This window comes from Kryptolebias marmoratus, linkage group LG16 (assembly GCF_001649575.2).
Source record: "Kryptolebias marmoratus isolate JLee-2015 linkage group LG16, ASM164957v2, whole genome shotgun sequence".
NCBI classification, from domain to species: Eukaryota; Metazoa; Chordata; class Actinopteri; order Cyprinodontiformes; family Rivulidae; genus Kryptolebias; species Kryptolebias marmoratus.
The window spans coordinates 11348906-11376339 of record NC_051445.1 but is presented as its reverse complement, the minus strand read 5'-3'; the positions used below and the strand labels follow the sequence as shown (position 1 = coordinate 11376339).

General features: G+C 46.5%; 1 protein-coding gene across 2 annotated transcripts in view; it reads right to left on the bottom strand.

The window, feature by feature from the left end:
- Nucleotides 1-26419, bottom strand: part of itga10 (integrin, alpha 10) — a 28257-nt gene extending 1838 nt beyond the window's left edge. Inside the window, exons 1-25 of one of the 2 annotated variants that reach the window (XM_037980340.1) lie at nt 26100-26419; nt 25612-25899; nt 17049-17160; nt 16812-16921; nt 16045-16133; nt 13739-13853; nt 13515-13642; nt 12843-12991; nt 8412-8562; nt 6691-6856; nt 6157-6230; nt 5912-6056; nt 4888-5036; nt 4640-4783; nt 4342-4548; nt 4126-4256; nt 3876-4042; nt 3365-3507; nt 3162-3272; nt 2168-2253; nt 1918-2059; nt 1734-1826; nt 1565-1641; nt 1387-1476; nt 1195-1279 (exon numbers count right to left, since the gene is read on the bottom strand). In XM_037980340.1, the coding sequence (XP_037836268.1) occupies nt 1195-1279; nt 1387-1476; nt 1565-1641; nt 1734-1826; nt 1918-2059; nt 2168-2253; nt 3162-3272; nt 3365-3507; nt 3876-4042; nt 4126-4256; nt 4342-4548; nt 4640-4783; nt 4888-5036; nt 5912-6056; nt 6157-6230; nt 6691-6856; nt 8412-8562; nt 12843-12991; nt 13515-13642; nt 13739-13853; nt 16045-16133; nt 16812-16921; nt 17049-17160; nt 25612-25663 (2916 nt within the window). In that variant the 5' untranslated portion in view covers nt 25664-25899; nt 26100-26419. Of the gene's footprint in view, nt 1-1194; nt 1280-1386; nt 1477-1564; nt 1642-1733; nt 1827-1917; nt 2060-2167; nt 2254-3161; nt 3273-3364; nt 3508-3875; nt 4043-4125; nt 4257-4341; nt 4549-4639; nt 4784-4887; nt 5037-5911; nt 6057-6156; nt 6231-6690; nt 6857-8411; nt 8563-12842; nt 12992-13514; nt 13643-13738; nt 13854-16044; nt 16134-16811; nt 16922-17048; nt 17161-25611 lie in introns of both variants that reach the window. The other variant, XM_017425122.3, reaches the window with a different exon arrangement.
- Nucleotides 26420-27434: the final 1015 nt, after the last annotated feature.

The following is a 27434-nucleotide window of genomic DNA, read 5'->3' as shown; positions in this document are numbered from 1 at the left end:
GGGGGGGAATTCCAGTAAAGACCAGAAAGATCCTTCAGTTGATCTACTACTGCAGCCGTTCCTCTAATTTTCAGGCTCTAATCCACAAAATAATCACAGCAGGGATTTGGGACCCCAACTGTTGCTGATTGAAATGTACAAACTTTACTAATAAGCCAAAAAAAAAACAAGGATACAATGACAGCACCAACAGCTTAAATCAAATTTAAAGTTTTTTTTTATTTTTTTTTTTAAATTAATTTATGACGGCTACACCCTCTCCCCAAGGCGTTCAGTACATGATCCCTCCTGCCAGTTCTGGATCTGCACAGGGGTCTCCTACCAGAGGGAGGCATCCCAATCAGAGCCAAGGACTCCTTTTTGATGCGGAAGAGCAACATCTCTACTCGGGGCTCCTCCTCGCCTCATCCCCACCGCCCTGCAGAGGAGGTTCATTTCAGCCGCTTGGATCCGGGAGCCGAGGGGGCGAGGGCCGCGATGCAGACGGACCGCTGACGGAGAGCTCCGCCTTTCAGCTCCTTCCTCAAACCAGAGCAATGCCCTCAGGAGGAGCCGTCCGTCCCTCCATCCCAGCGAGCGAGACTCCCAGATCCTCTTAGAACTCCTCGGCTCGAGGCAAACACCACCAACCCAGACGGAGCGTTCCACCTTTTTTTTTTTTTACTGGATGTGACATTAGGAATCATCTTATTTGATATCTGGGTATTAAATCAAAAACCCCATCCTTGTTAATCAACAACCCACAGAGGGTCCTCAACCCCAACTTTGGGAACCACCGATGTACAGCACAAGTTTCCAGCTAATAGCTTTTAGGGAACTCGCTTTAATGGCATTAAAATGCTGTTTTATGTGTCGAACTGTGTTATTATTATTGTCAGGCTCGTAGTAACAAAATGCCTAAAGATCCAATTTAAAATTGTTCATTCTTTGCATTTAAGAGCATTTATTTTTTTATGCCTGGATGATTTATAGGTCAGAGTTAAGTGGCTTAAGACACAAACAACAGAAACATTCCTCTGAAAGTGGACAGAGAAGGAGCGAGAAAGCAGCCAAACACCGGAGAAAACCACTGAAAGAGCGTCAGAAAGACCTCTTTAAAAGATAACAGGTTTAAGCGAACAGAGAGAGAGTTTTTGGGGATGTTCGGACAAGTTAAAGCCCTTTAAACGCGCCCCGTTTGAGGCACTGCTTTACCCTGATGTGTGTGTAAAACTCTGGCCCGATTGCTTCCGATGCCGTCCGCGTGGGATGGACCTCGTAGCGGTTCAGGTTGGAGGTACTTCGCAAAAAGAAAAAGAAGAGAGAGAGCGACGTGTGAATTGTTGCACGGAGACGTTTGTCAGGGAAAAAAAAAACAAACTAAAATGACATTTCTGCGTCACGCACCTGCTGACGAACAGGTCCGGCTGATACTGGACAAAACTCTGCAGCTGGACGCTGTTGTCCCCTAAGGTGTCCTCCCTCTCCATGCTGTCACTGCGACACAAAAAAGAGACGATTGAGCCGTTAAAGATGGAAACTGTGCGGCGTTTATCTGCATCTTTAAAAATAAAAGGTCGAGCACCTGGTAGCGTTGAGCTTCACGTGCACTCGGCTTTGTAAAGACGTGCAGCTGAACTCGAACTCCAGCATTAAATTAACCTGCGAACAGCGGGGCGGGGGGGAAAAATAAATCAGTGGGATTGACGTTTTATCTGTCGAAAGGCAGAACGGCGCGAGCGGGGCGAGTTTACCTTCGAATGGGAGCGAAACACCGGGTAGCTGACGTTACACGAGTGGCTGTTCGAGCCGAGAGCCGTGCACTCCATCTTAAAGTTGGCGTCCTCCTGCGTTAAGAGAGAAAAAAGCAAATAAACGTCAGCGGATTAGTTTCAGTCGGGCTCGGGGTGGTGTTAGGAGCACTTGAGTGCGAGTCACTTTGATGCTCAGGCTGGAGAAGTGGAGGTTGCGTGAATAGTGCAGCTTCAGGCTGGTGTTGTAGGCGTTTTCCAGCCGGTTCTGGAGCTGAACGTCCACCGCCAGGCGCCGGCGAGGGCCGCGAATCACGTGCGGCTTCTGCCTGTTTTGGGGAGGGGAGAGAAACGCAGAGAGCCACTCAGACTGGACGACCCCCCCCGGGGGGAAAGAGGTTTTATTAAGCCGCTGAATAAGCGTCCCAGATGCGTACCTCGTCCCGGAGACGTCCATGCGCGCCTGCAGGACCAGGTCTGTGGTGCAGACGTCGTCCTCGCCGCAGTCTTTGAAGAACGGGATCTGGGTCGGTGTAAAGCAGGGCAAATTCAAAACTTGGTCCCAGCCAGGAGCTAATATCCATCCATATTTATTAGAAAAATATATAAATTAAACGTAGTTTTAAATCCAATACGCCAAATAATTCATTTAGACACCCAAGTTACTTTTCCACAGTGATAAATTAAAGCAAATATGCTTCAATGAACAAAGAAAAATAAATCAAACCTAATTTTTTTATGCTTTACTCTCTATCATCAGCTTTTAAATAATTTTCCTTAGTTATATATTTGATCACATTTATTAAAACAGCTAATAAAAAAAATGAGAGCGTACAGCTACTAACATTTAACTTTAAAACAAGAAGAAAATACAGAAAAAGACGACGTATTTTAAATCAGACTCGCTGATGCACATGAGCTGAAGTCAGAAACCCGACGTCTTTTCTTGGCTGCAGGTTTATTAACCCTTTTAACACCATAATAATAGATAATTTATTTAAAAACCTAGTCTTTCTGGTCCATTTTTGTCAATAATTGTGTCAAAAAAATGCCCTTTGTGTCAATAATTTACACCTTTTTTTCCAGGAGAAGTAGAACTTTCAAAATCTGTCAAGTATTTACCGTTCTGACGTGATTAAATACCTAAAACTGTGTGCTATAAGAAGAAAAGGACGTCCTCGCTGTCAAAATAAAGGCTACTGAAAAATTAAAACTTAATTTTAGTGACTGTAACAAGAAGACTTTAGTAGAGTTTTTTTTTTTTTAAGCAAAATGAGAAGCGGAGGAGACTCGATCTGTCCCAAACCGGATTTAAACGTTATCTAGTGCCAGATAAAGGCCGGATCTGGCCCGCGGGCCTTGTGTTTGACATGTGGGGCGTAAGGGGACACGTTGGACACTGATTTCGTTGGTGGTTTTTGCAGCACTTACGGACTTGTTGACCGTAGTCGACCAGCCTTCATCCAGGACCGGACCCGTCTCCGAGTCGTTGAGCTTGAACTGCAGCGAGAAGACGATGGGACGGATGTAATCCGCCGTGTCCTGTACGGGAGACGCACATTGTTTTTTCCCCTCAACCTGTGTGTGTGTGTTTGGGTCGGAGGCGGAGGTAACGGCCGTGCGCCGACACTCACGTAGACGTGGAAGGGCAGCTTGTGACACAGAGTTTTTCCCGTCTGGACTCGGAGCGAGAGCTGGATTTGCCGGTGGGAGCTGTCGTCAAAGAGCGCCCGCGCCGACTGCTTCCTGTCGTCCAGCGTGGCCGACACCCACAGAGCTGTGGAGGAAGAGGACGAAACGAAACGATGAGAACACGGGTTCCTAAACTGAACTCAGCCTGGGATTTCATGGAGAGATGTTGATTCTCAGTTAGCATTTCTCAGTAAAAAAAAACAAATATTTAAAGACGGATTCTGTGTCTTTAATGACTTACTGGATGCTGGTCTGGTTTAGATTTTGCCAAAATGTGAAACAATCTGCCTAAATATTGTTTTCCTATTTATTGTAAATGTTGGGAAGAGCTTAGCCTGATTATACCAGTTGCTCCTGACTGCAGGTAAGATACTGATTACACAACAGAACATCATGTCATCACGCTGAGAGGCTGAGTTTAAGGTAGAAGTAAGGTTTTGTTTTGTTTTTTACCGAAGGGGCTGCTGTGGGATTCGGGCGAGTGGGACACGGCCGTGAAGCAGACGGTGGCGTTCAGGCAGGCGGATTCCCGGCCCCCCCTCTGACACGTCTTCTGGATGACGTTGATGGAGTGAGGCTGGAAGGACAGGCCCACGTTGATCTGGACGACGCTTCGGGAGCTTCGGGACGGGGGAAAAAAAAAAAAAGAGCGTTTACCTCGCGGCCGCTGCACGAGCTGGCCCGTTCGTTAGGCGTTCGTTACCTGAGCAGCACCACCTGTCCCTGAGCGCCCACGGCCAGGTCCGTCAGATCATCCCCGTCCAAGTCCATGCGTGCGCTCACGCTGCGGCCGAAGTACCGAAGGGCGGGGGAGAGCGACGACCCCGATATACGCTGCGAGGCGGCAGAGGCACGTTTCAGTCTGACCGATTTCCGAGACGCATCGGTCGGGTTGTAGGCGCGCAGAAATGAGACGTACCTGCTTGTGACCGTGGAGGATGTAAATCTCGTGTCCATGGAAGACGTACACGGCGCCCCTGTGCTCGTCCTCCAGCGGCGCCCCCACTACCAGGTCGTTAAAGCCGTCGTGGTTCAGATCTGGAGCTGCTGCCAGAACGTAGCCGAACCTGGCGTCCTGGGCCTTCTGCTCGGAGCGGAGCGTCCCGTTCGATACGAACACCCCCTCCTGGGACACACAGACAGAGAGGAGGGGAAGCCGGGTGTCGTGACAGGGGGTACGGGTTCAAGGGGACGTCTCCGCCGTGCCGCCGTCTTACCCCGCTGAGGGTGTAGATGTAGACCTTCCCCGCCTCCTTGTTGCCCGAGCTGAGGAACATCGGCGCGGCGACCAGAAGCACGTCGGTGATGCCGTCCCTGTCGACGTCCAGCCCGCACACTTCGCTGCCGTAGTAGGAGCCGATCTGGAGACAGGAAACGTGTCATTTCGTCCTAAACGCCCCCCGCCCCCCTCGGCCCCCGCCAGCAGGTGGGGCTCTCGCTCCATCGGCTGATGAACGAGCGTTACCTGCTCGCCGTTCAGGGCCTGAACGATCTCCACGCTCCTGTCGTCGCCGAGTTCGAACAGAATCACCTTGCCCTTGTGTTTGAAGCGAGGCGCTCCGGCCACGTACAGCGTCCTCCAGTCTCCGATCACCACCGAGGACACGGTGTAGCCTGAAGACACACAGATGGGTTACGCTGAACGCCCGGAGACAAAATTAGGATGTACCTTCAACCAGACGAAGCCTTTTTTTTTTAAAAAAAAAAAAACGGCTTTGTAATCATCTGCAGCCATGAAAAGCAAATCATCATGGTTGTAGTGGTTGTTTGCCTGTCTGTTAGCAAAATATCTCATCAATCACTGGACGTATTCTAATGAAACTCTCAGAAGGTAACCACCGGACGTTCATCTACACCTGATTAACCTTTGGAGTAAACCAAATTTAATATGGTCGCCACAGCCAAACAACCTTAGAAAGCACAAAAATGGTTATAACTCAGCGAATTTTATAAATAGCGCACAAAGATTTGGTGTGGGAGTACCTAAAAGTTATCTCCGACTCATACTTTGAGCTCTAACAGATCCTGAAAGATCTTGGTTTAAAACTTTGGCGTTGACTGTCGAAGTCAGCCCCGTCTGTCTGTTAGCGAAATAACTCACGAACCACTGGACATATTCTAATGAAACTCTCAGAAATAATTACCGAGGTATACATCTACAACTGATTAACTTTTGAAGCCAGTGTGATTCAAGATGACCGCCACAGCTGATTGGCTTTACCAAACACAAAAATGGCTATAAGTGAGCAGATTTTACAGATATCGAGCTAAAACTTGTTGAGGTGGTAGCTGATATTCGTCCCCAACAGATCACACAAGAGCTTTGTTCAAAACTTTCAAGAAGTGCTCGATTCGTTAGCAACTTTCTAAAAACATGCTTTGCCTTTTGGTTTTTCGAAATGTGGCGTCCGTGATCAGGATCACCGATGTAAATGAGTGTCGTCAGGCGCCGTCTGACCGAGTTCGTGCAGAAGCCAGAACTTTGGTACCTAAATAAGCGGCGTGGTTCTTGAGCTCCAGAGGAAACTCGCTCTCGAACGCTTCTCTGGGCGGGGTGATCCGTCCGCTGGCCCCTTCCTTCAACACCCCACCATCCCAGTCGTAGGCGCCCACGATCCCAAACAGAATGCCGTCCTGAGGAAAGGAGGGGAGAAAAAAAAACAAAAAAAACCAAAATCAGGCGCAAGTGGCAGCGGCCGCACACGGGTGGGAACCTTTCGGAGGCCAGACTTACGTCCAGGACGTGCATGGAGAAGCCGACCTGAGACATCTCCATGTTGAAGGTGCTCTGGTTGTAGCCCAGCGTACCTGAGGGGGGAGCGACACGTCAGTTCGCCTCTGACTCGGGTTGTCTCTCCCCTCCCTTCCTTCCTTCCCCCCCCTTCATGCCTCTGAGGATCTGACCGTCGTCACCTTTTACGCGAACGGAACAGCTGGTGGCGAACGCCCCCCCCCCCGTCCCTTCCTCTTCAGCTTCTCCAAACATCTGAGGGCGACGTCACTTCTCACCACCCTCATCTACAGTTTTTTTTTTTAAACTTCCTTCAAATAACACGAAAAAATTCAAACTAAAAACCAGCTCTACGGATTGATTTCCGTCACACATGAATGATATCATTTGCTCGAATTATAAGCGAGTCTTAATGAGAAAAACTCCCTTTTTTTTTTTAAGGCTTGCGGTCAACAACTAAAACGAGCAGAGCGTCAACACGCCGGCCGGAAACAAGCCTTAACGAGGACATGCGATTTCAAACCGCAGACGAGTCACCTTCCAGAGTAAAGATCCGATCTCCCAGGGCGTCCACGATGTCGTTCAGCGCAGGCTCGTCCGTCACGTTGAAGAAATACTTCTCGTCCGGGTCGCTGGCGATGGACTTGATCTCGTTGATGAACGTCTCCGGGTCCTGCTGTTTGCGGATGTAATAACCCAGAACCTGGAGCCCAGAGAGGAGAAGACACACACACAAAAACACTGAAGCTTGACAAAGAAAATGTGGAAAACTAAAGCTGGATGCAGAAACAAACGGTGAGGAAACTGGAGCCAATAAACAAAGTCTGAAGATGTTTGAGTGCCGGTGGTGTTTTATCAGTACTGGAAGGGAAAAAAAACGACTAAAAAACAGGAAAACTGCAGTAAATACACAAGTACAGAAGCAGCAGCTCGTGGCCGAACGCCTGAAGAAGAAATGAGAAACCAAACCCAAGAATCTCCCCCCCAAGACCCGGGACTCCAGCTGCCAAACACACGAAGGAAATCCTCTGTTTTCAGAGAGCGGAGGAAGTACCGGGGTGGAAATAAAAAAAAAAAAAAAAAAGGGTTCTTATAACCGCGCTGGCCTGTGGTTTGTTCGTCTGCCTGCCTGTTAGCGAAATATCTCCTGAACCACGGGGCAGATTTTAATAAAACTCTCAGGCTGTAGTCACACCTGACAGTCCGGTGGACTCGGTTCGACTGGGGACAAAATGTCAACATTCGTTTCATTTTTCAGCTGCTGCGGTTCTCGTTCACGCTGCACCGAGTCAATCGAGTCAAACCCTTTGAGCGACCTGTTCCCCTCCTCGCCTGTGGTGTCGCTGCACCAAGAACTACTGAAGGAAACGACACGAAAAACCTCTAAAGAAGACGCTGAGCGCAACTTCCTTCTGATGGAGAAGGAAAGAAAAATGGAGTGGCGGGTTTAGGTTCCACATCTGACCACGAGTCATTTCTCCTGTTAGCAGCAGAAACGCTCGCTTGTTTCGGTCGTATTTACCCAGAAGGCCCTGCGCTGTGGTCCGCTTCCTGCTTTTGGAGCGGTTTCCGGTCCGCTTGCGTTCACATGTGCGTTCGAACCGCTCCAGAGTTTACTTCAGGTCGCTCAAAGGGTTTGACTCGATCGACTCGGTGCAGCGTGAACGAGAACCGCTGCAGCTGAAAAAATGGAACAAATGTTGACATTTTGGTCCCTGATCGAACCGAATCCACCGGACTGTCGGGTGTGAACGCAGCCTTAATCTAGTATCTGGTTTGTTCGCTGCTTTTGGGTCCAGACATCTCGTCCTTTGTGGTCCACCCTCTTCTAACGGAGCCCAAAGCTTCAGCTGTGGGACAGGGAGGGGTCCTGCCACACGCGTCTCCCCCGTGATATTAAAACCACTCAGGATGTGTTTCTGTGCGCTGAGCCGAGGGGTCGGGTGGGGCCAGACAGGAATGGGCTTTTTTTTTTTTTTTCCCTGTTGTTCCCAGTTGGCTATTTTAGTAGAGCCGGGGAATTCGTTTGGTAATTTGGCAAAGTTATTTTCAGAGGAGTGGCGCTGATGCTGTGCGGTTGCTTTTGGGTGTTCACATTAACCACGCCGCATCTGCACAATGTGGGAGGAATGTCAGGGATGCTCCGCGCACCCCGCTGACGATACACGCTGGCTGGTTGTCTGTTCCCCGCGAACGTTTTACAAGTCTGGGTGGAGGAAGCCTCCACGAGTCAACAGTTTAAGCTCCACGAGACTCACGGCGATGGCGTATCTGGTGACGTTCCTGCTGTCGCATTCGTCCAGAGCGGCCGGCAGGTCGTCCCCGTCGTGCGACTCCCCGTCCGTCACCACGATCATCACCTTGGTGGCGCCCTCCCTCGCGCCGCGCTCAGCGCTGAACGCCTCGGTGCTGCGAAGGACAGAGAGCAGAGCCGGTCAGGCCGGGGCGGGCGAGGAGCAAGACGGGAGACCCGAAACGTGCCAAATAAACGTTCTCCGTGAGGTAACGTACAACATCAAGTGCTTCTCGGGGGGGGAGAAGAGAAACGCTAATAAAACGGGTCTGAGTTCCAGAACGATCCGGACTGTGTTTTTTTTTATCGACACGTCGTTGGCTTACTCAGACGGGTCGTGGCTCACAAGTATGCATGTGTCACAGCACGCAGCCGCCACATCTGTGCATCCCCCCCCGGTGACCCGGAGGAGAAACCTAAATGACACACACACACACACACACACACGCCACACCCTGTTTGTCTGCAGGAAACCTGTTTGCACTGGGACCTGCTTCCAGCGCCGAACAGAGCTGGTAAGCCTCAGACCGACACACAAACACACACACACTGTGAACGAGCCAGAGTAGTCCCTCCTAGTGAGCTCAGTCATTTTCGAGCCTAACTGCAGCCCTGGCCTAAATATAACGTTGTGGTCGGCCACAAGAAACTCGGGAGTTAAAAACAACCGTTTCCCTCATGCGGCCTGCAAGCAGCGTCGGCCGAGGCAGAGAAGTTTAAAAAACGGGACTCGTGAGCTACAACAGGCTTCGACGGCAGCCCGTTCGCCTGAAAACCTGCTCATAAATTCACAAACCAGGTGGGAAAGACTCAAAGACACGCAAGAGGTGAGGGGGCCGAACAAACAGGGAAGAGGAGTTAAAAAGAGAGAAAAGGAGATGAAAGAGCAGAGAAAGCAGGCAGCTAATTGGGCGGCCTGGCTGTTTTTACAAGGCATTTTATGGAGTCGCAGCAGAGTGGTAATGAAGAGTGTGTGTGTGTGTGTGTGTGTGTTTTACTGTGTGGGTGAGTGAGAGCCTTCAGACGGGTGGAGCAATCAAGACATCAGTGGCTAATTCGACTGTTGAGGTTTGTTTCATGTTAATAAAGCAGTCAGATTGTCAGCATTCAGACTTTTACGACACATTCCCATGACGGCGTCATCCAGAGGCAACGGAAGGGCCGGAAAAAAAACAAAAACGAGTCCAAAGGTGGGTGAAAATCTGAACGCGGCACCCAGAAAGAAACAGATACGGAGGTTTGATCGACACAAGCTGCTCTTTTTACTATACCTGTTAATTTAAAAAAAGAAAAGCTACAAAATGTCATAATAATTTGGACAAACTGAGCAAGTTTCTCTAAAAACAAACCCTCCGTTTGTCTCCTGCGCCGCAGAGCAGCAGCTTCACACGTCAACAGATCCTCTGGAAGTCATTTTGTGTACACAGATGACCAAAATCACCACCCAGATGTTGACAAAGTTCCTGTTTTTTTTCTTTTAAAGTCGCGTCAAGTCATAGATTTTTGTTACTTACAGCATGTATCCCTGTAGAAGTAGTGGTCTGCTTAATTAAAGCTATTTATTTTACATAGAAACTGGTCTAAACTCTCGATTCTGTCATTTCAGGGGTTCAGATCTTACAACACGGGAGCAGAAAAAGCAGCCTAATTTGTTCGAAGGTGAATCAATGTGTGGATTGTCTGAAAGTCGTTCTTGGTTAGGATGCGCTAAATTTAGACTTGTTTTTTTTTTTTTTTTTTTTTGGTTTAATGTGGAAAATAAAAGAAGAAAAAGAAGATTTGACATGCAGTGAGTGTTAGAGACTTTCAGCTGGTCTTTTTAAGAGTTTAGGTTCGGATCAGGTCCAGGAGAGGAAATCAAGCTGCCCTCTATAAACAAGTCATTTGAGGTTTGTTACACATGTGGATGATGAAGATCGAAACAACACTGCGTTCAGATGCCTTCTGTTTATGTGGTGTTTGTCTGAAGCAACATCTCCCACCACACACACACACTCTCTGGGTTAGTTCATCATGCGAAAATAGTACTTTATAAACTTGAGGTCGTTCAGCTCTCGTCTCCGTGATCTTATCCGTCTCTCACGGTGTTGTGGGAGGACTTTGGCTCGAAGGAATGCATGTCACCCGCCGCATCCCAGAGATGTAACCTAAGCGCACGTTACGCGTTTTGGTTAAACCTTAAAAGATAACGACATGAACAATTTGCTAAGGTTGAATGGCTGCGAAGTGGGTCGACGACTAAAGTTAATCCCTTTATAAGCGTTTCATCAAAATATGTCCTGTTGGTCGTTTGCTAACAGGCAGAACAGGAGTACTGCCTTGACCTTTGACCTCAAAATCATTAGGGATCATCCCCAACCTATGAGGTGTCCAGCTGTGCAGTTTGACATTCCTATGTTACATGGTTGCAAAGTTAGAGGACGGACAAGGTTTTCACAAAGGGGTCACCTGTGAGTTTGACCTTTGTCCCTATGACCCTGAAATCAATAGGGATCATCCCTGACCCATGAGGTGTCCAGCTGTGCAGTTTGACATTCCTATGTTATATGGTTGCAGAGTTAAAGGACAGAGAAGGTTTTCAAAAAGTGGCCGCTTGTGAGCTTGACCTTTGTCCCTGTGACCCTGAAATCAATAGGGATCATCCCCAACCTATGAGGTGTCTAGCTGTGCAGTTTGACATTCCTACTGAAGCTGGCCTTCCTCCATTTTACCCCGACCACAGCCAAAGAAGCCTCCGTGGTGGGAGAAACGGCAGTTTTCACGTGCGTTTGAGCTCAGTGCGCGGGTTCACGGTTATGTTATAAAAAGGAGAAGGTCGGGGTCAAAGGTCGGGATCAAAGTTGAGATCAGGAGGTCAGGGCGCCCGAAGCCCTAAAGAGGACATTTGAACTTCACAAGCCAAGTGTGTGTCCTTGTGTGTGTGTTTTCGCAGCTGTAGGAGCCCCTCGGGCTGACCGCGCCACGCCCGCAGCCGTGCTGAGGCGGCATTCAGTCAGCCCAGCTCAGCTAATCTTAGTGTTGTTCTACCCCGACAGTTTCCTCCTCAGTGCCAACTGTGATATCTGACCATCTGTGTGTGTGTGTGTGTCTGTGTGTGCGTGTGTGTGTGTGTGTGTGTGTGTGTGATGGGGCGTGGACGTGTGAGTGCAAGTTCAAACTGGGAGCTGTTATCTATCGATGAAGCCATCTTTGGGCATCAGATGGACCTAAATTCCAGGTTTCTTTCACCTCAAACGTGCTCATAGGAAATTAAAAGACTGAATTTGAGAGTGATTTTCAGCAGGAGAAGTTCTTTTAAACCTTCTGACTGCCTCTTCACAGCCTGACAGGAGGAGGAAAAGTGACAGTGGCAGTAAAAGTTAAAAGGGGAAGAGAGTGTTGACCGGATTTGTCATTTCTGGAAGCCACGGTTGGTGTCTTTTCACTGGTTTCACGCCTGGTCGCTGCCTTACAATTATTTTTTAAAGGTTTCTCCCAAAACTGTCCGGTTTTTAACCTTTAAATGTACCAGAAAACAGGAAGTCTCCAATTACCTGTGTGGCGTACTGTATATGTGGCTTTGTGTCTGTGTGTATTTAAGCGCTCCAAGACACACATCCCAAAAAAAAAAAGGCCACACATAACGCCTGGGTGTGGTGTGCTTTCTGGGTATGACCTTAAAGAAGCTGGGTTTTAACCTCTGAAGCTTAATTAGGGACGTAAAGGAACCGGAGAACTTTAGGGACGATGGTTCGAGCTCAGATTCATCGTTTCTGTCACAATTCTCAGTTTGTATCTCCTCCAGCTTTGGATGGGTGGAATTCGCGAGGAAAACGCACAGATCTTCCACGCGGACGACAACGGGATTTTGGCGGACACGGGCGGGAGAACGCAGCCCTTTTCGGAGCTCTGCAGCTCAGGCTGGCTTCGCAGTAGAAACATCGTTCGAGGTTGGAACGGGTCACAGAAAGTTGGACTTCACACGTCTGAACCGGCGTTTTCTTATCTTTTACGTTTTTTTTTTTTTTACACAATCATAGTTTAAGTTCTGTGATTTTTTTCACAGAATGTTCAACTTAGTGTGACTTCTGAGCCGTCAAATAGTAGCAAATAGTCTCTTCTTATTCCTGCAAACTACAGGTAGCCGTGTGATGTATAAATACCGGGAGAAAAAAGTGAAACTGAAGGATTATCAGCGTAATATAATCCAATATGATGTGAGTCTCCAAATCAAAAGGTTCCCTGCAGAACAGAGAGCACGAGAAAACTGAATAATATTGTAAGAACAAATTATAGTGTTATATTTAGAGACAGACCCCCCCTGCGAGTGTTAACGCCAAAACCTAAACAATCAGTCAGTTTCCAGTTAGCTCACAGAGAGCTTGATCAGATCTGAGACCAGCAGGGCGGGCCCTACCAGGCTACTTGGATGGCGTCCGCGGTCCGCGTCTCTCGCCCCTCCTGCCGGCTGATGTTCTTGGCGGCTTCCACCACGTCCCGCGTGGTCTTGTAGTCCTTCAAAGACCACAAGTGGACCGCGTTCTCTGCGTACTGTATGATGCCGACCTGAGGGAAACACACACACACCCGGGTCGTGTCTTTGTGCACAGTAGTTTGGAAGTAACAGCTGAGACTCGTGTTTCCGAAGCGGACTGTCTCTTTAAAGTACCAGCCCGGTTCTTCAAGCGAACCGTGCACTCGGGGGAATTTTTGAATTCATTCAGAAACCAGAGGTATTTCCTCTTCACCTCACGCTGCCCGAGACCCAATACCCCCCACCCTCCCGTTTCATAACTCAAACTTGTTATTCCGTTCTCCCCCCTTCATCCTTTCCCTCTGGTTTCTGTTCCTCCCCGGCCTCGCGGCCAGCAATTGCAGCGATTCTTTCTGGTCCCGTTCGCCAAACAAGAGCATGTTTTCACTCAAGGGACCGGCTTCCTTCCCTTGGCAACCGGCGGAGGAGTTTCAGACAGCTAAAATTACGCGTTGCTCACATTTCGAAGCCACAAGTTTCCATTACAAATCCGAGCAACAATCGCAGGCAACAAAGTTGCACGCGCCGGCTTGTAATTTTTTTTTTTTTTTTTACCTGCATCTGGTCCGAGCCGATGTGGAACTTGCTGAGGATGTTGCTGAGGAACTTCTGGACTTCGGCCCAGGGGTAGATGCTGTTCGAACCGTCCACGACGATAACGATGTCCATGAACGTCTGGCACTCTGCCACGTGAGAGGGTTCACAGATATTTGGTTGGTTAAAGCAGCTTGTGTGTTTTTAGGTTTTTTTAACCATAGAGAGTGTGTGTGTGCGATTACTTTGCTCAGTTGGAGCGATGGTCTCTTTCGGTTCTAGGTTGTCGCTGACGGAAGCGCAGATGCCAGTGCTGAACATAGACGTCCCACATTCCTGGGACCATAGAGGAGCGCAGGCCTGCCAAACGCAGTCGCACACAAACACGTTTTAAACACATGAATCCGCATCTGAATTACTGCCGAACGGGAACGGGGTGGGTTTTTTTGGCCTTGTATTCACACGGAAACGATGTTTCAGGAGCCCCCGAAAATGTATTTTTTTTCCCCCAAACAGGTTCCAGAGTGGGAAAAAAAAAGTTTTCCGAAATTCCGCCATCGCGTTTTCACATAGACGGCCAAAACGCGTCATCACCCCACCTCCAGTCTAACACCACCACCCGAAGGTGTCCTCTTCTTCTTCCTCTTGAGTTTACGTTTTTGCAGCCAGCGTGCGAACATTACGCTCACACTCCTCGCCTCGTTTTGTAGATTTTTTTTGTTGTTGTTTCAGGGTTTACAGCACCACACACAGGCCTGGCATCGTCACTGCAGCGTTCTGGGTCGCTTCTGTCGTTCTCCGTACGGACGAAGGCATTTCTGGGAGCGGCGCCGAGTTTACAAGGGTCATTTTAGAAACAAGCAAACAAAAAGATTGGTTTTTAGGGGGGAGGAAAATTCTGGACGAGGCCTTAGGAGCTTCATCAAGATGAACGCCGTCATGTTTTAGTGTGCCACTGCACCTCTGACGAAACGGCGGACGTGCTCGGTGGTGCATTTTGGGCAGCGCGTGACGCCGGTGCGTCTCGATCGACACGGTTCGACCCCGGTCCCGTTTGCGCCAGCCGTTCAAAGAGGCTAGCGCAAACAGTGCGCAGCAGGTAAGACATTCATTGTTCAGAGAACCCCTTTCTTCAAGAGATCCGAACAACGGCTTTAAGACTGCATTTCTGTTCTCATTAAAGAATTTAACCAAACATAGCCACACATATATGTGTGTGTATTTATATGTAAGGCTAAGTGACACGTTCCTAAACGCACAGACAGAAAAGCAGCAGCAGGGAACAGAAAGAAAACAAGTCATGAGAGGGAATAAGTCATGGAAAATGTACAATGGTGTGGTTTTGAGGACAGAAAGAATGAGGCAGAGGGAGGGAGACTATTGTTGACATGCTGGCAGTCGCTGCTGTCATGAGCAGTTTAACAGAGCTGGATCCCCGACACCAGCACTGCAGTTTAAATCTGATTGTGCTAAACATAGGGTGGGTTAATGTGACGGGGTTAGGGGGGGGCATCCCATAAAAATATTTCTCGCTTCAAAGCGTCATTGAGTTTCCCTCTCCTAAGAGCAAAGAATGAAGAGAGTGCAGAGGGAGGACATAAAAAATGGGAGACAAAAGAGGGGCGGTGGGGGCGAAATGAGGGGCAGAGCGAGAGAAAAAGAAACATCCTAGTTTTTCTTGCCCTGTCATTACGGACGGGCTTCTCCTTAGGGCGCACAGACAGGCAGCAAAAGATGAGGAGGGAGGGAGGGGAGAGGCGGGAGGAAACCGAGGAGCGAGAGAGAGAGACAGGACGGAGAAAAGCAAAAGAGGTGCTCTGGCTTTTGGTTGGTCTGTCATTAACGATGGGCCAGGAGACGCATTCCGATCCAGTTATAGACCTGACCGCTGGGGTTACCATCAAAACTCTCTCTCACACACACACACACACACACAATTAAATTAAAGTGGCCTAAGCTGGCAGGAGTTTGTGAACTGTGCACAACTCCGCAGCCGAAGCAGCGCAGAAACCCTGGCAGCCATCGCCCGGCACACACCGACGCGCGGAGAACACACACGTCTGCCTCCTGGCTACAACACAAGCGAGTCTGAGTGGAGAAATGAGGACCGGAGAGAGAAAACGAGAGCTCCGAGGTGACAAACGGAACTACACGGACATGAGACTTGGGCTGGAAATGGAACTGCTGGCACAAAATTGAGCGTTCAGATACAGGTTGGGAAATGTAACAATTCAGACACCCACGAATGGATTAATCAGTGATCGTGATCTATTAGAGCTCAGAGTATGGGACGGGAATGACTTTCAGCTACTACCACACCAAACCTCAGCTCTGTACACGATACCGCGTACAGAAGACCCACATTTTAGTCCGTGTAGCATCTACGGTCCCAGCTAGAGTCCAATAAAACACACAAAGGGAGGGGATCCGTTACGATTCCCGCTCACATCTCTTCTCCTCAGACCCCGACGAACCAGCGGCGCCTGTGCAACAAATTAGAAAAAAAAAAAAAAAAACAAGGTTTGTTTACAAAAAGTGAGGGAGCGCTTACCAGGAAGCCGTCAGGTGAGTTCGGTGTGAGGGTCATTCCCAGATGAGAGTTGCTCAGATTTTTAGAAACATTTTGAAGAGCAGCTTTACCTGAAAGGAACCAGAATAAAGAGCGGGTTCGCGTCACAATACCACATTTAAACCTTAAAGGGACAGTTCAGATCTTCTGAAGTCAGGGTCTGTAGAAAAAATGATGAGGATCTGATAAGAAGTGATACAGCTAACTGCTGATGCCACTATTTGCGTTTTGCAAATAACCAACTTCATCTATAGTAACCGTTAGCTTATGGGACTAGATGTTGGCTCGTTGGTCTAATTGTTAGCTCGACGAGCTAGCTGTTAGTTTGTCGCACTGATCACTAGCTTGTTGGACTAACAGTTAGCTCATTAGATTAATAGTTAACTCGTCTAACCTGCCGTTAGCCCATTAGACTAATCTTTAGCTTGTCAGATTATTTGTTAGATTGTCAAACTGTTGGACCATCAGACTAGCCATTAACTTGTCGGATTAACTGATAGCTTGTCTGACTAGCCATTAGCTCGTAGAACTAGCCATTAGCTCATTAATCCTACAGAATTACGGTTTCTCCAAACTGAGGCTGTTCAAAGAGTTATTAATGTACAACAGGTTGTGTTTTTCCCCACTGTGCAGCAACAGATTCCTCTTTATTCATCACTTTTCCATGAAACCCGACTTCCAGAGATCTGAACTATTGATTTAATTAATATCCAGAGAAATGCATTTTTTGTTTTAGTTGTTTCTCTCACCTAGATTCACTTTACTGCAGACTGAGTTTTTCTCCTCCCCCACAACACATTTGTACACATCTCCCGTCCTGCTGTTGAGCGGCCCATCCCACGGCGCTCCGACCAGCATCCTTCGGCAGAAGGACTCGATTATCACCGAGACATCATCTTACATCCTCTTTGCGCATAAATAGCCGGTGAACGGCAACCAGTTCCCCTTTTCTTTTCACGTCCCAGTTTTGCCTCGCGCATACTCACGATTTCTCTCCATCTGCTTCGTGTTGCAACACGGAGAAGCCAAACAGAGCGTCCTCCGGACCGGTGAAGATCCTCGGATGCTTCTCGTCTATGTTGAAACACTGACACAGCGCTGGAAGACAAAACAAAGAAGATTACGGCTATAAAAAGGTCCCAAATTAAAGAAAGCAAAGCTGTAGTTTCCCATCATGGGAAGCAACGTATTGATGAGATTCACAGAACGTCTTTGAAAGTTTAAAGGCGCCCTAAAAACACAAATGTGTACATTTACACCCTTTTTTGTGCTCAGCCTGAATATCTGGGAGGAAAACAACTGAAAGGAGAGAAAGGTGGGGGTCAAAAAAAAAAAAAGATGGTTAAGCAACGTGGCCAAAACCAACCTCTGATGAAAAGAGGAGCTCAGTGTGAGGGGAACGAAGGAGCGCAGAAGCAAACCGGGGAAGGGTGTGGGTTAGAAAAACTCGAAAGCATAGTGGGCCCCCTGTTATGACACACAAGTCTGCCCTTCATACGTGAAGGGGAGAGCGGAAGGAGACGGGGAGAAGACAGGGAGTAGCACAACCGAGGGCAGATTACTGAAACTAAAGCCCACTTTTGCAACAGTTTACCACACTGCTGGTTTGGACTGGAACTTAATCAGTCTAAAAAAAATAAATAAGACGGATTCCTTCAAAGTTTTGTGATCACCCATTCAGCACTGAGCTTCAAAAACCAAACTTTCTGGAAACGCTAAACATGTTGGTGCTGAACGAGGAGACCACGGTCAGCTTGGGCCTGTGGTAGTAATCACCACAGCTGATACCCCCAGCTCCTTCAGACCTAAACGTGTTTTCCTGAGAAATCCATCTAATAAAACCTGTAGCGGAAGTTTGCAGTTGGTATGAATTTCCGATTTCTAAATCTCTCCATGGTCTTCGCTTTCCTGTTCGATGTCGTTCTGCCATTAAACTCTTTGGTTATTTGATAGAGCTCTCACTCAAAAGAAAAGGTGGTATAAAGCTTTTTAAAATGCCACATTTTAGAGTAAAGATGTTTTAAGACGGCAGAGGTCCAGTTTGATTTAAGCCCTGCTTGGTTTGGTAGTCTAATCAGAAGCAAACTGCATTTCTCCAAAATGCTACCAACAACAAGTAAGATATTAACAGTTCACAACCTTTTCCACAGAACCCCACTTCAAATCATCTGAGCTATAACTTCGAGGCTTTTTGAATGCAGCTGTGTTCCTCTAGACTTGTTAATGTGGTTAAATGTGTGCATTTACTGGGAGCTTTATTGGAACTTCCTTCAAGTTTGTAACTGTCTGCAATGTCAAGTAACCAAAATAGTATATGAAAATAACACATATTTAATTAGCGCTGTTAAACAAACGTTATGTTTAGAACCACAGCCTGTCTAAAGTCTCTGCATTCTCCGTTAAATGGTCACTTAAAAAAAAAAGAAGTGTTTTTGAACCCTTTGAGCTGTGTGAAACGTGTAATGTTGATCTGTGCAAAAAAAAAAAAAAAAAGAACATTTGTTGAATTTGAGATTTTATCTAATCAGAAGGCCAAGGTAAACACAATCAGTTTTAAATATAGTCATCACAAAAAGAAAAGAAATGCGTGTTTGGTTATTTCTTTGTCGTAATGAAGCTTTCTGGCAATAAATCCGTTTATTTCCTCTTAAATGATGGAGTTGAGTTTGTGGGATCCACCCATGAAAAACTTCCTGAATCTTCTCTGCCAAAAAGCTTACTCTGTTGTTGACGCTTGTTTGCAGTTGGATGATTAAAGTTTGAAATAAACAAGACATATTGGCCTTTTAACATTCATTCATTTACCGTATAAAGGCCTCGGTAGCATGTGGAAGAGCCATACACAGCCAAAACAGCGTGGCACCTCCTCTGTAGGATGGCGTCTCATTCTTCAACCAGTGTTTGTCACAAGTCAGCCCGTGTGGTTGTGTTGGTCACTCTGGAATGAACACCATTTTTTACGGAAGACACCCACACACTCAACTCTTCTGCTCAACCCACAAATCTATTTTCATTTGAGGGGAAATAAACAGGCGTTCCTACAATATGAGATGTATTGGTTCCAACAAAGAAATCACCAACCAAACAGGTTATCTAAACTTGGTCAAGTTTAGATAACCGTTTCCAGCAGAGGTGTTTGTTTATGTCACTCGCAGCTGGGCACAAATAGACGATTGTGTATTTTTTCTACGCAGTTTCTTCTAAATTAAAGACTTTCATGGTATATTATTTTTAGTCCAGCCTGAAAACAAAAAAACAGCTCGGCTCTTGACAGTTGATAGTTAACTAGTCTAAGTTGTGTTATTTGTGGCCCTCAAAGACAGGGTGTGTTGGATGGGTTGTGTTAAAAAGGGGCTTTTTGAGTAAAGTTGACCTCATGTGCAATTTAGTCACATCCTGGTGCATCGGCAGCGAGTCTCTTACCGTGAACCTGTGATTTCAGTGAGGAAAACAAGTCGAGGAGACAAGGAACGTGACCAGATCGCTGCTGCCGTCGTTATGCACCAGCTGCTCGTGTATTTTCCCACGCACAGAAAACACGGTTACCTCTTCCAGCCCAATCAGAGGGGGATTCCACTCGGTTCAGAAAAGGAAACTGGATATGTTCTGTGTTTCTCTTCCATCTCTGCTCCTGTCCGTTCTCACAGCTTCTACCTATTTTTCCTTGCAGATGTTGTTTTTTTTTTCTCTGGTAGTTTCATCAAACAGAAAGTCAAATATCTTCCGTGTCTTGTGTCCAGGCTGGTGATTCATTGCTACAGAGACGTGTGTTTTCAGCTAAACCAGAAACAGTGCTCGGTAAATGGCCAAAGTCGGTCTACAGCTTTGATAAAAAACCCAGAAGTTTCTCAGAGACAGAATCATGGATCACCATTAGACCCTCATGGGTTAATGCTGATGACTTTAACTTAAACTAGAAGCACTCAGAGCTTCCAGTTGGTTAATGTTGTTGTGTTTTTTTAATTTGTCGCCGTGTTTCATGATTGGGTTGATGTGGTATGCACTTCAGGGCCACCGTTTAAAATAAACCAGACCTATAAAATAAAATATTGCTCCTAAAACGTGACGAGTCTTTCATTGCAAGAAGGAGGACTGTTTTTTTTTTTTTTATTTATTTATTTATTTTTTTACAATAAATCAGCATTATTATGGTAGGTCTTTTTCTAGGACTTGTAGAACACAACTCTACATTTTGCACAGTTGGATTCTTTTGATTTATTCAGGATAGTCCGTTAAGGTCTTGGCACTCATGAACTTGAATTTTGGTCCTCTGTCCACCACAGTCTTTTGACACCTTAACTTTTTATTGTAGCGCTCATTATTACAGACTGGACGAGCTAATATTTGCGAAATGTCGCAGCCGGAATGACATCTGCAGCACCACTGTCATGCCTACTGCATTATGAAGCAACAAAGTGGCGCAGATTTGAAGCAACCCGTTGACAGAAAGTGTCAAATTCTCTCAGGTCGTCAATAAAGTATTTACTTGTTTGTCTACGATTACAGTAAAAATGGAAGTTTACCCTCTTTTCCGTTAAGTTTTAGTCTGAAAATCAGATAAGTATGACCTCAGAGGACCGACAGCACGCCCTAATTTAAGGCTGTGATAACCTTTAGCCGTAACTGCTCATTAGCAGAAGCGACAATATTTTCTGCCTCTGAGGAAAAGCAGGAAGTCTAGTTTTAGTCATCAAGTCCTTCCTGAGCACAGTTTGCCAGACCCATTTATTCTGTAGATATACTAGGTGGCAAATTTGCACATTTATTGGATTATATGGCGCGTATGAACATGCACAGGTAAGCCCTAAATAACACTTAACATAAAACCTTCTCTTCCATAACCAAAAAGAATAAACCCTTCGTGTGAAACTTTACTCTCCCCCGTTCAGATCCTCAGTATCCATATCATCCTTCTGTTCGCTCATTGTCTCGTAAAATATATACGCTTCTTCGACAAACACACAAAGATGCATTCGGTTTACCACAGGACCCCCCTGTCATTTCTCAAACCCTCCAGTTTTCACAAAACAGTGATGTTTTCCCTTGTCCTGTTCTCCCTCCTCTGCTTCCATTTTCACTGGGGGTTTATTTATATATTTATATATGACACTTTGCCAGAGGCCGTTTGACCACTCGTCGCCATGACAACGGGTGGTCAAACACACGTCAAGCCAAACCAAGTCCAGATTCTCCCAACCACATACTCCGCTCTGGGTGCTACTGCTGCTCGAGGTAAATGGTTGGGATTGTATGGTTCGAATCTTGGGGAGAAAAAAACTGAACTTGATGCTATAAAGCTCGATACTGTATCAAAACTGACGACAGCAATAACATAAACCAGACCCGGAGTCTCCGGTAATCTTTTAAATGAGTCTTTACGGATGGTTCTTCAGGCTTTCTGAGGTTGTTCTTTGGGCTTTTGCACTCATTTTCTGTCCATTACCCGATTCTTTTCACCTTTTTGTGAATGTTTGTATGTTTGTTAAACCACTTAAATGTGATGAATTAGTGTGGTGTCGACACAAAAGAGACAACTTAGCGAAAAACAAGCTTTGTTACCTGCTCCCAAAGACACGATTTGTTCCCATTTATTCACCTGAATCTATGAAAAATGACAAAGATAACACAGTTTGAAACAGAATGTAGTATTTTAGCCCCAATACGATGATTCTCAAAGAGCTATTAGCTGAAAACTTGACATTCAGATGATCAACCAAAGTATGATTTATCTCTCAGGTCCTGTTTAAAGTCTTTGCTGGGTTTGTTTGTGTTTCTAAAAAACATGACGTTGTTAAACTGTTCATCTTTTGTTTTTATTTTCTTAGACCAAACAGTTCTTCTGTCATGCTCCAATTGTTTTTTTGTTTTTTGGTTTGTTTGTTTGTTTTTTAAACAAATATTGCACAATATGCTGGTCAGGTAAAATAACTGGACAAAAACTGAGTGGAAAAGCAGCCAAAGTCCAAAGAAAAACTTAGAAAAACCTTCAGAAAGCCTGGAGATCTATTGACCAAGACCACCAAAAGATTCCAGGAAAGTCTGGCTTGGAAGCAAAATATAAAGAAATCAGGTGGTTCAAACCGTTAGCTAGTGTTAGCTACCCTGCTAGTGTTAGCTAAGCTGCTAGTGTTAGCTACCCTGCTAGTGTTAGCTAGGCTGCTAGTGTTAGCTACCCTGCTTGTGTTAGCTAGTCTTAATGCTGCGTTCCTAAATATATGCGCACTCCATGTTTTAATGCTTGCTATATACACGTTAAAAAGTACTAGTTGAACGAGTGATTAAATGAGGAGCAACAACTTAAAGAATGAATATTTACAGTAAAATTAACAGAGTTTACTTAGTGAAGAGGCGACTAGCAGCCATCTTAAAATCCTAATTGGAGGTAGTCGGAGTTGCTCCCACTTAATGGGCGTTCCCATTAAAATTTGTGACTAGGAACTCGGAAATTTCCATTTTGCAGTACGCACCAACTAGTGTTACCTAGTCTGGTAATGTTAGCTAGCCTGCTGGTGTTAGCTAGCCTACTGGTGTTAGCGTGTTAGCTAGCCTGTTGGTGTTAGCTAGCCTGTTGGTGTTAGCTAGCCAGGTCCCTCAGTACATCAGTGTTCTGCTGGTTTTCTGATTTTCTACCAGGACACAGTAAAGCTGGGCGTGAAGTCATTCCCGTATCCGAGTCCTGACTGTCTGTTCGTCTCATTAGCTTACACGTTTCCTGCATAAAGATGACTGTTTCTTTACCGTTTCTTATCTCTAGCAGACTCATGATGTTCCTCACCATTTCCTCTGTACTTTTTTTTTTTTCCTCTGTTTTATAGATTTTCTCTCCATTATCTCGATCACGTTTTCTTCTCATCCTGGTCACGCTCTCCGGGGGAACGGGGGTGGACGATGACGGGAGAGAGCGGGAATGAAAGTCAGCAGATTATGGGAAAGTTAAAACGAAAAAAAAAACCCAAAGACACCAGGAGAGCGCACACCTGCGTTTGACATCTCAGTAAAGCATAACAGACATGGGAGTCCTGCTGTCCACATCAGGGGAGAGCTCTGCTAAAACTATTAACATTACTCACATACTCCCTCACCAACACGCTCCTTACAACACGCTGTCAGGAACAAAAATAGTAAAACTGCACGAGCTACTGTATGAATTAAAGTAAATGTAACACGATATAGAAAGGTGAATGTTTCCCAGCTTGTTCAGGCTTCATTTAAAGAGGTAATGTAGTGTAATGTGTGAACCACAAGCTATATCTGACTGCTAGGTGCCTCTAAGTCCAAACAAAAACAAAGGATAATCGCCAGCCAATTTGCCGCAACCTCCAACATTTCAATCTTCAGATTAACTTCAGAAACAGGGATTTTGGTGTGGGTCTAACATTAACGCGCCCCGAGCGACAAAACAATCAGCCCGTTGATCTGATTGTGTCCTATTCCAGCCGCTTATCGTCCTCACGAGTTGCAGACAACAATGAGGCTTTTTCTTCGCTTTCCTTCTGGCGAGCAGGAGAGGACTCAATGAGGTGTGCGGCGCTGCTGGCGCTCGCGCTTCGAAGGCGAGAACACATGCGGCTCGAGACCTCAGTTGCGGCAACCTGGGGCTCCGAGCGCGAGAGACGGAAACGGGCCGGCGGTGTGGGCGAGGTCGTGTTTCACAGCTGCAGGGGTCGGGCAGCCGTAAGAGGAGATGAAGCTCTCTGAAAGGGGATCCATCCAAGCCCTCTGCACCGCCTCCCCAAAATAAGTTAGTAACGACGTGGAGGGAAACAAATGATGCGCAACTCAATGTTTAAAAGACAACTTTGTTTGTTTTTTTACGGCAGAAAACTAGCTCAGGAGGTTTTCGGGTGGATGGATGTTCACCGTTGCCTAGCATCACTTCTTGTTTCGGACCAAAACTGATCTGAGAGCTAATCTTTTTCTGGATCAAACATAAAATCGAATGTCACGTTGGGAGCGGAGGAGTTTAGGTCTACTTCATGAGTGAGGGAAGAATGGAGCGTGGGATTCATCAGACGGAGTCTTGTGGACTCTGCGCCGGTCCGTTGTGGTGAAGACGGAGTGGAACTCTCCGTTTACCGGTCTGTCTACATTCCTACTGTAGTCAGGAACTCTGGGAAGTGACCGAAAGAACGAGATCACGGATACATGCGGTCGAAAGGAGTTTTCCCTACAGGGTAGCTAAGCTCTCCCTTAGAGATCAGGTGAGAACTTCAGTTATTCAGGAGGAACTCGGAGTAGAGCCGCTGCTCCTCCACATCGAGAGGAGCCAGCTGAGGTGGTTCGGCCATCTGGTAAGGATGCTCCCTGGAGGCCTCTATAGGGAGGTGTTCCAACTGGGAGGAGACCCCGGGGAAAGAACCAGGACACACAGGGGAGACTGCTGCTTCATGCTGCCTCCATGGACTAATGGATGGATGGATGTTCATTGGATGGTTGGATGGATGGGTGTTGTGAACCCTATTTATTGTATTTTGGACGGTAATGAGGTCTTTAACTCACATGAGTGGCTGCAGAAGTGAACTGTGGTCAAGGATGTTATGAAAGGTGGGTGATTATGTAACCGTCTGTGTCTTTGTGTGTCCGTTTGTCTGTCTGTTAGCAAAATATCCAAGGAACCAGAGAACGAATCTTAACGGAAATCCTAAAAGGTCAAACGTACATCTAGAACTGATTAACCTTTCGAGACGGCCTCCACGGTTAATCGACCTTAGCAAACATAAAAAAGGGCGACAACTCTTATTTTTACAGTTAATAAGATATTTGATTTAGTTCAGGATGACCCTTTTCATGTTTGTTTTTTTACAGTCAAGATTTAAAAATCATGAATGGATGAATATTCAACAGTGCTCTTCCTGTTTGGTTGCTCGGGACGTTGTGGGGTTCTATCGTGGTGTTAAATCAACTTGTAAACCAAACATCCTTTGGCAAATAAAAGCTTCCCACAGAAACGAACGAAGTCCTGACGTCCGCGTGGATTTACAGGAAGACCAAACTCCGAACCTGACATAATCACCCCGTCTGACTCCATCTTCGGCTATCTCTGAGAACAGGACCGTTCCAGGTGTTTTTCTGCATTTTGCTCACTTTCTTCTCCTCAGAACGACCCTCAGAGGAGAGTGGCCAAAGGTTTGGCTGTCAGAATAAAACTCCGAGAGGCACGTCGCCTGTTAATGGGGTCCTTCAACAGGAGGTTCATGTCACGTGTTTTAAATTGTTTTGTAGCCTACAGGGTTTGCAAACCTGGTCCTGGAGGGCCACCATCCTGCATGTTTTACTTGTTTCTCTGCTCCAACACACCTGATTTGAATCAATGGGTGATTAACAGGCTTCTGCAGAACATGAAGAGGTGATTTAACCACTGAATCAGGTGTGTTGAAAGAGAGGAACAAGGAAAAACGCAGGATGGTGGCCCTCCAGGACCAGGGTTGCCTACCCCTGGTTTACAGCATCTGTATTAAGTTACCCGCTGTTTGATTAATGCTTAAACATTATTAAAGTTGAGTCACCGAAACAGAGAATGTACAGGAGCTGACTGGCAGAAGGTCTTACCTTTAAGGAGGAGGATAAACTCCAGGCACAGCAGGGATTTGAACAGCTCCATTTGGAAACCTGAACGTCAGCAGTCAGCAGTTTATAAAGATATATTTTTTTTTCTTCTTCTTCTTTCTGGTTAGAAAGTGGTCTCCCAGAAGCTGGTGGAAATGCAGAGCTTCTGTGTCCACCTCATGTTCAGCTCCTTCTGTCCTCCGGAGGTGCGTAAAACCCTCTGAGCGCGCGCTGCTGCAGTGCCATCCGGGCGTTTTACGCGCGCGGCTCACCTCGGGACTGATTCACTCACTGAGGAATTCACAAAGAAATCACAGATGAAAAGAAGAAAGGTGGCTCTGGGGGAATGGGGAGGAGGGATTTCAGCTCTTTGGCGCGGGAAATTGTTAATATTTCCGTCCTTAGACGCGTAAAAAAAGGAGTTCTTTATTAGAGAGAGATTCGGCGGTTTTCTTGTTTCTTTTGTTTAAAAGCGCAGAAAATCCCCGCACCTGTCTCCTCAAAGGTCACAGCTCGGAGTCAGTGGACCTTAACAAACGTGGACCACCTGGATCTGTCCGCGGCGAGTCTTTGGAGACCAAACTGTCCCTCTGAGAGGAGCTCCTCCGGGCTCAGAGTTTCAGCTGCGCCGCTGGAGAAGGTTTTCCTGCAGGCTGGTGCTCCATTATACGCTCCTCCGGCTGCTCCGGGTTTACAGCCGAACTCCTCGGAACCCCGTCGGTGTCGGTGATATGTGCCTCTGGTGACGGTCCGGAATGAAAGAGCGCATTTATCCTCACACCTCCCGTCCCTCCGTCCACCTACATCCACCCCTCTCCGAGTAGCTCACTCCCTCTAACGCTTCTGTAACTGTTTTTTATCCCCAAAACTTTGGCATTTTGTCTTCATCCTTTCTTCTGCACACTAATATTTTCGCTTGAAGGAACCAGCTGACTTTGTAGACTACTGCGTTTTATTTCAGACCCGAAAAATCCACTTTGAGCAGGGGCGACAATAAGGGGGAGGCCAGGGGGGGCCAATGACCACCTCAGTAAATTTACCCTCACTATAGGAGATAATAGAATCTTGTGTTTGAAGAATTAGCAGTTTAAAACCATAATAGGTGTGAAAATATGCAATTGTCCAGTGTTATTTATTTATTTACTGCTAAAACTGTTTTTACACCATTAAATGATTGTTCTGGGGTTAATGCAACTCAAACTCATCATTTTTGTAGATATTGTTGGAAAACAGCAAATATTCCTCTTTCTTTAGTTACAGAATTGCTCCCGTTCAGAATCTCAGCTCAACTCGTATCATCTGATTTTAACTCCAGATTTTACTCCTCCAGCGTTTGATTTCCTCCCCTGAACGACTGCACTTCTGTCTCCCGTCGTCCTCGCAGCTTTAAGTCGTTGTTTCTTTTCGGAAGAAGAAGAGGAACTTCACCTTTTCCCTTTCCACCTGCCGTCTCTGACTCCGGATCATTTCACCGACTCAACATCTGTCGCGCACCGAGCCTGTCCGAAGTGAACTCGCCAACGTTCGAATGTAAACAAAGAACTCGTAAATGTTGGGAACAAAACCTGACTCTGCTGATTGCACCCTTTTTTTTTTTTACAAATTACGCCGTAGAAATTTTGTTTCTTCTGTGTTGTTTTTTATTTTCGTCCTCGTCTACAGGAGTGTGGATCACAATGTTGTTACCTTTTTTCTTTGTGAAAAAATGTTTTTTAAGTTACGGTTGAGTTGTAAAATCCTTCAACGACCACAAAGAGGAGACTCCTGAACACCAACACCACTTCCCGCTCCAATGGGAAGATATTAAATCCTAAATGTTTTTACAG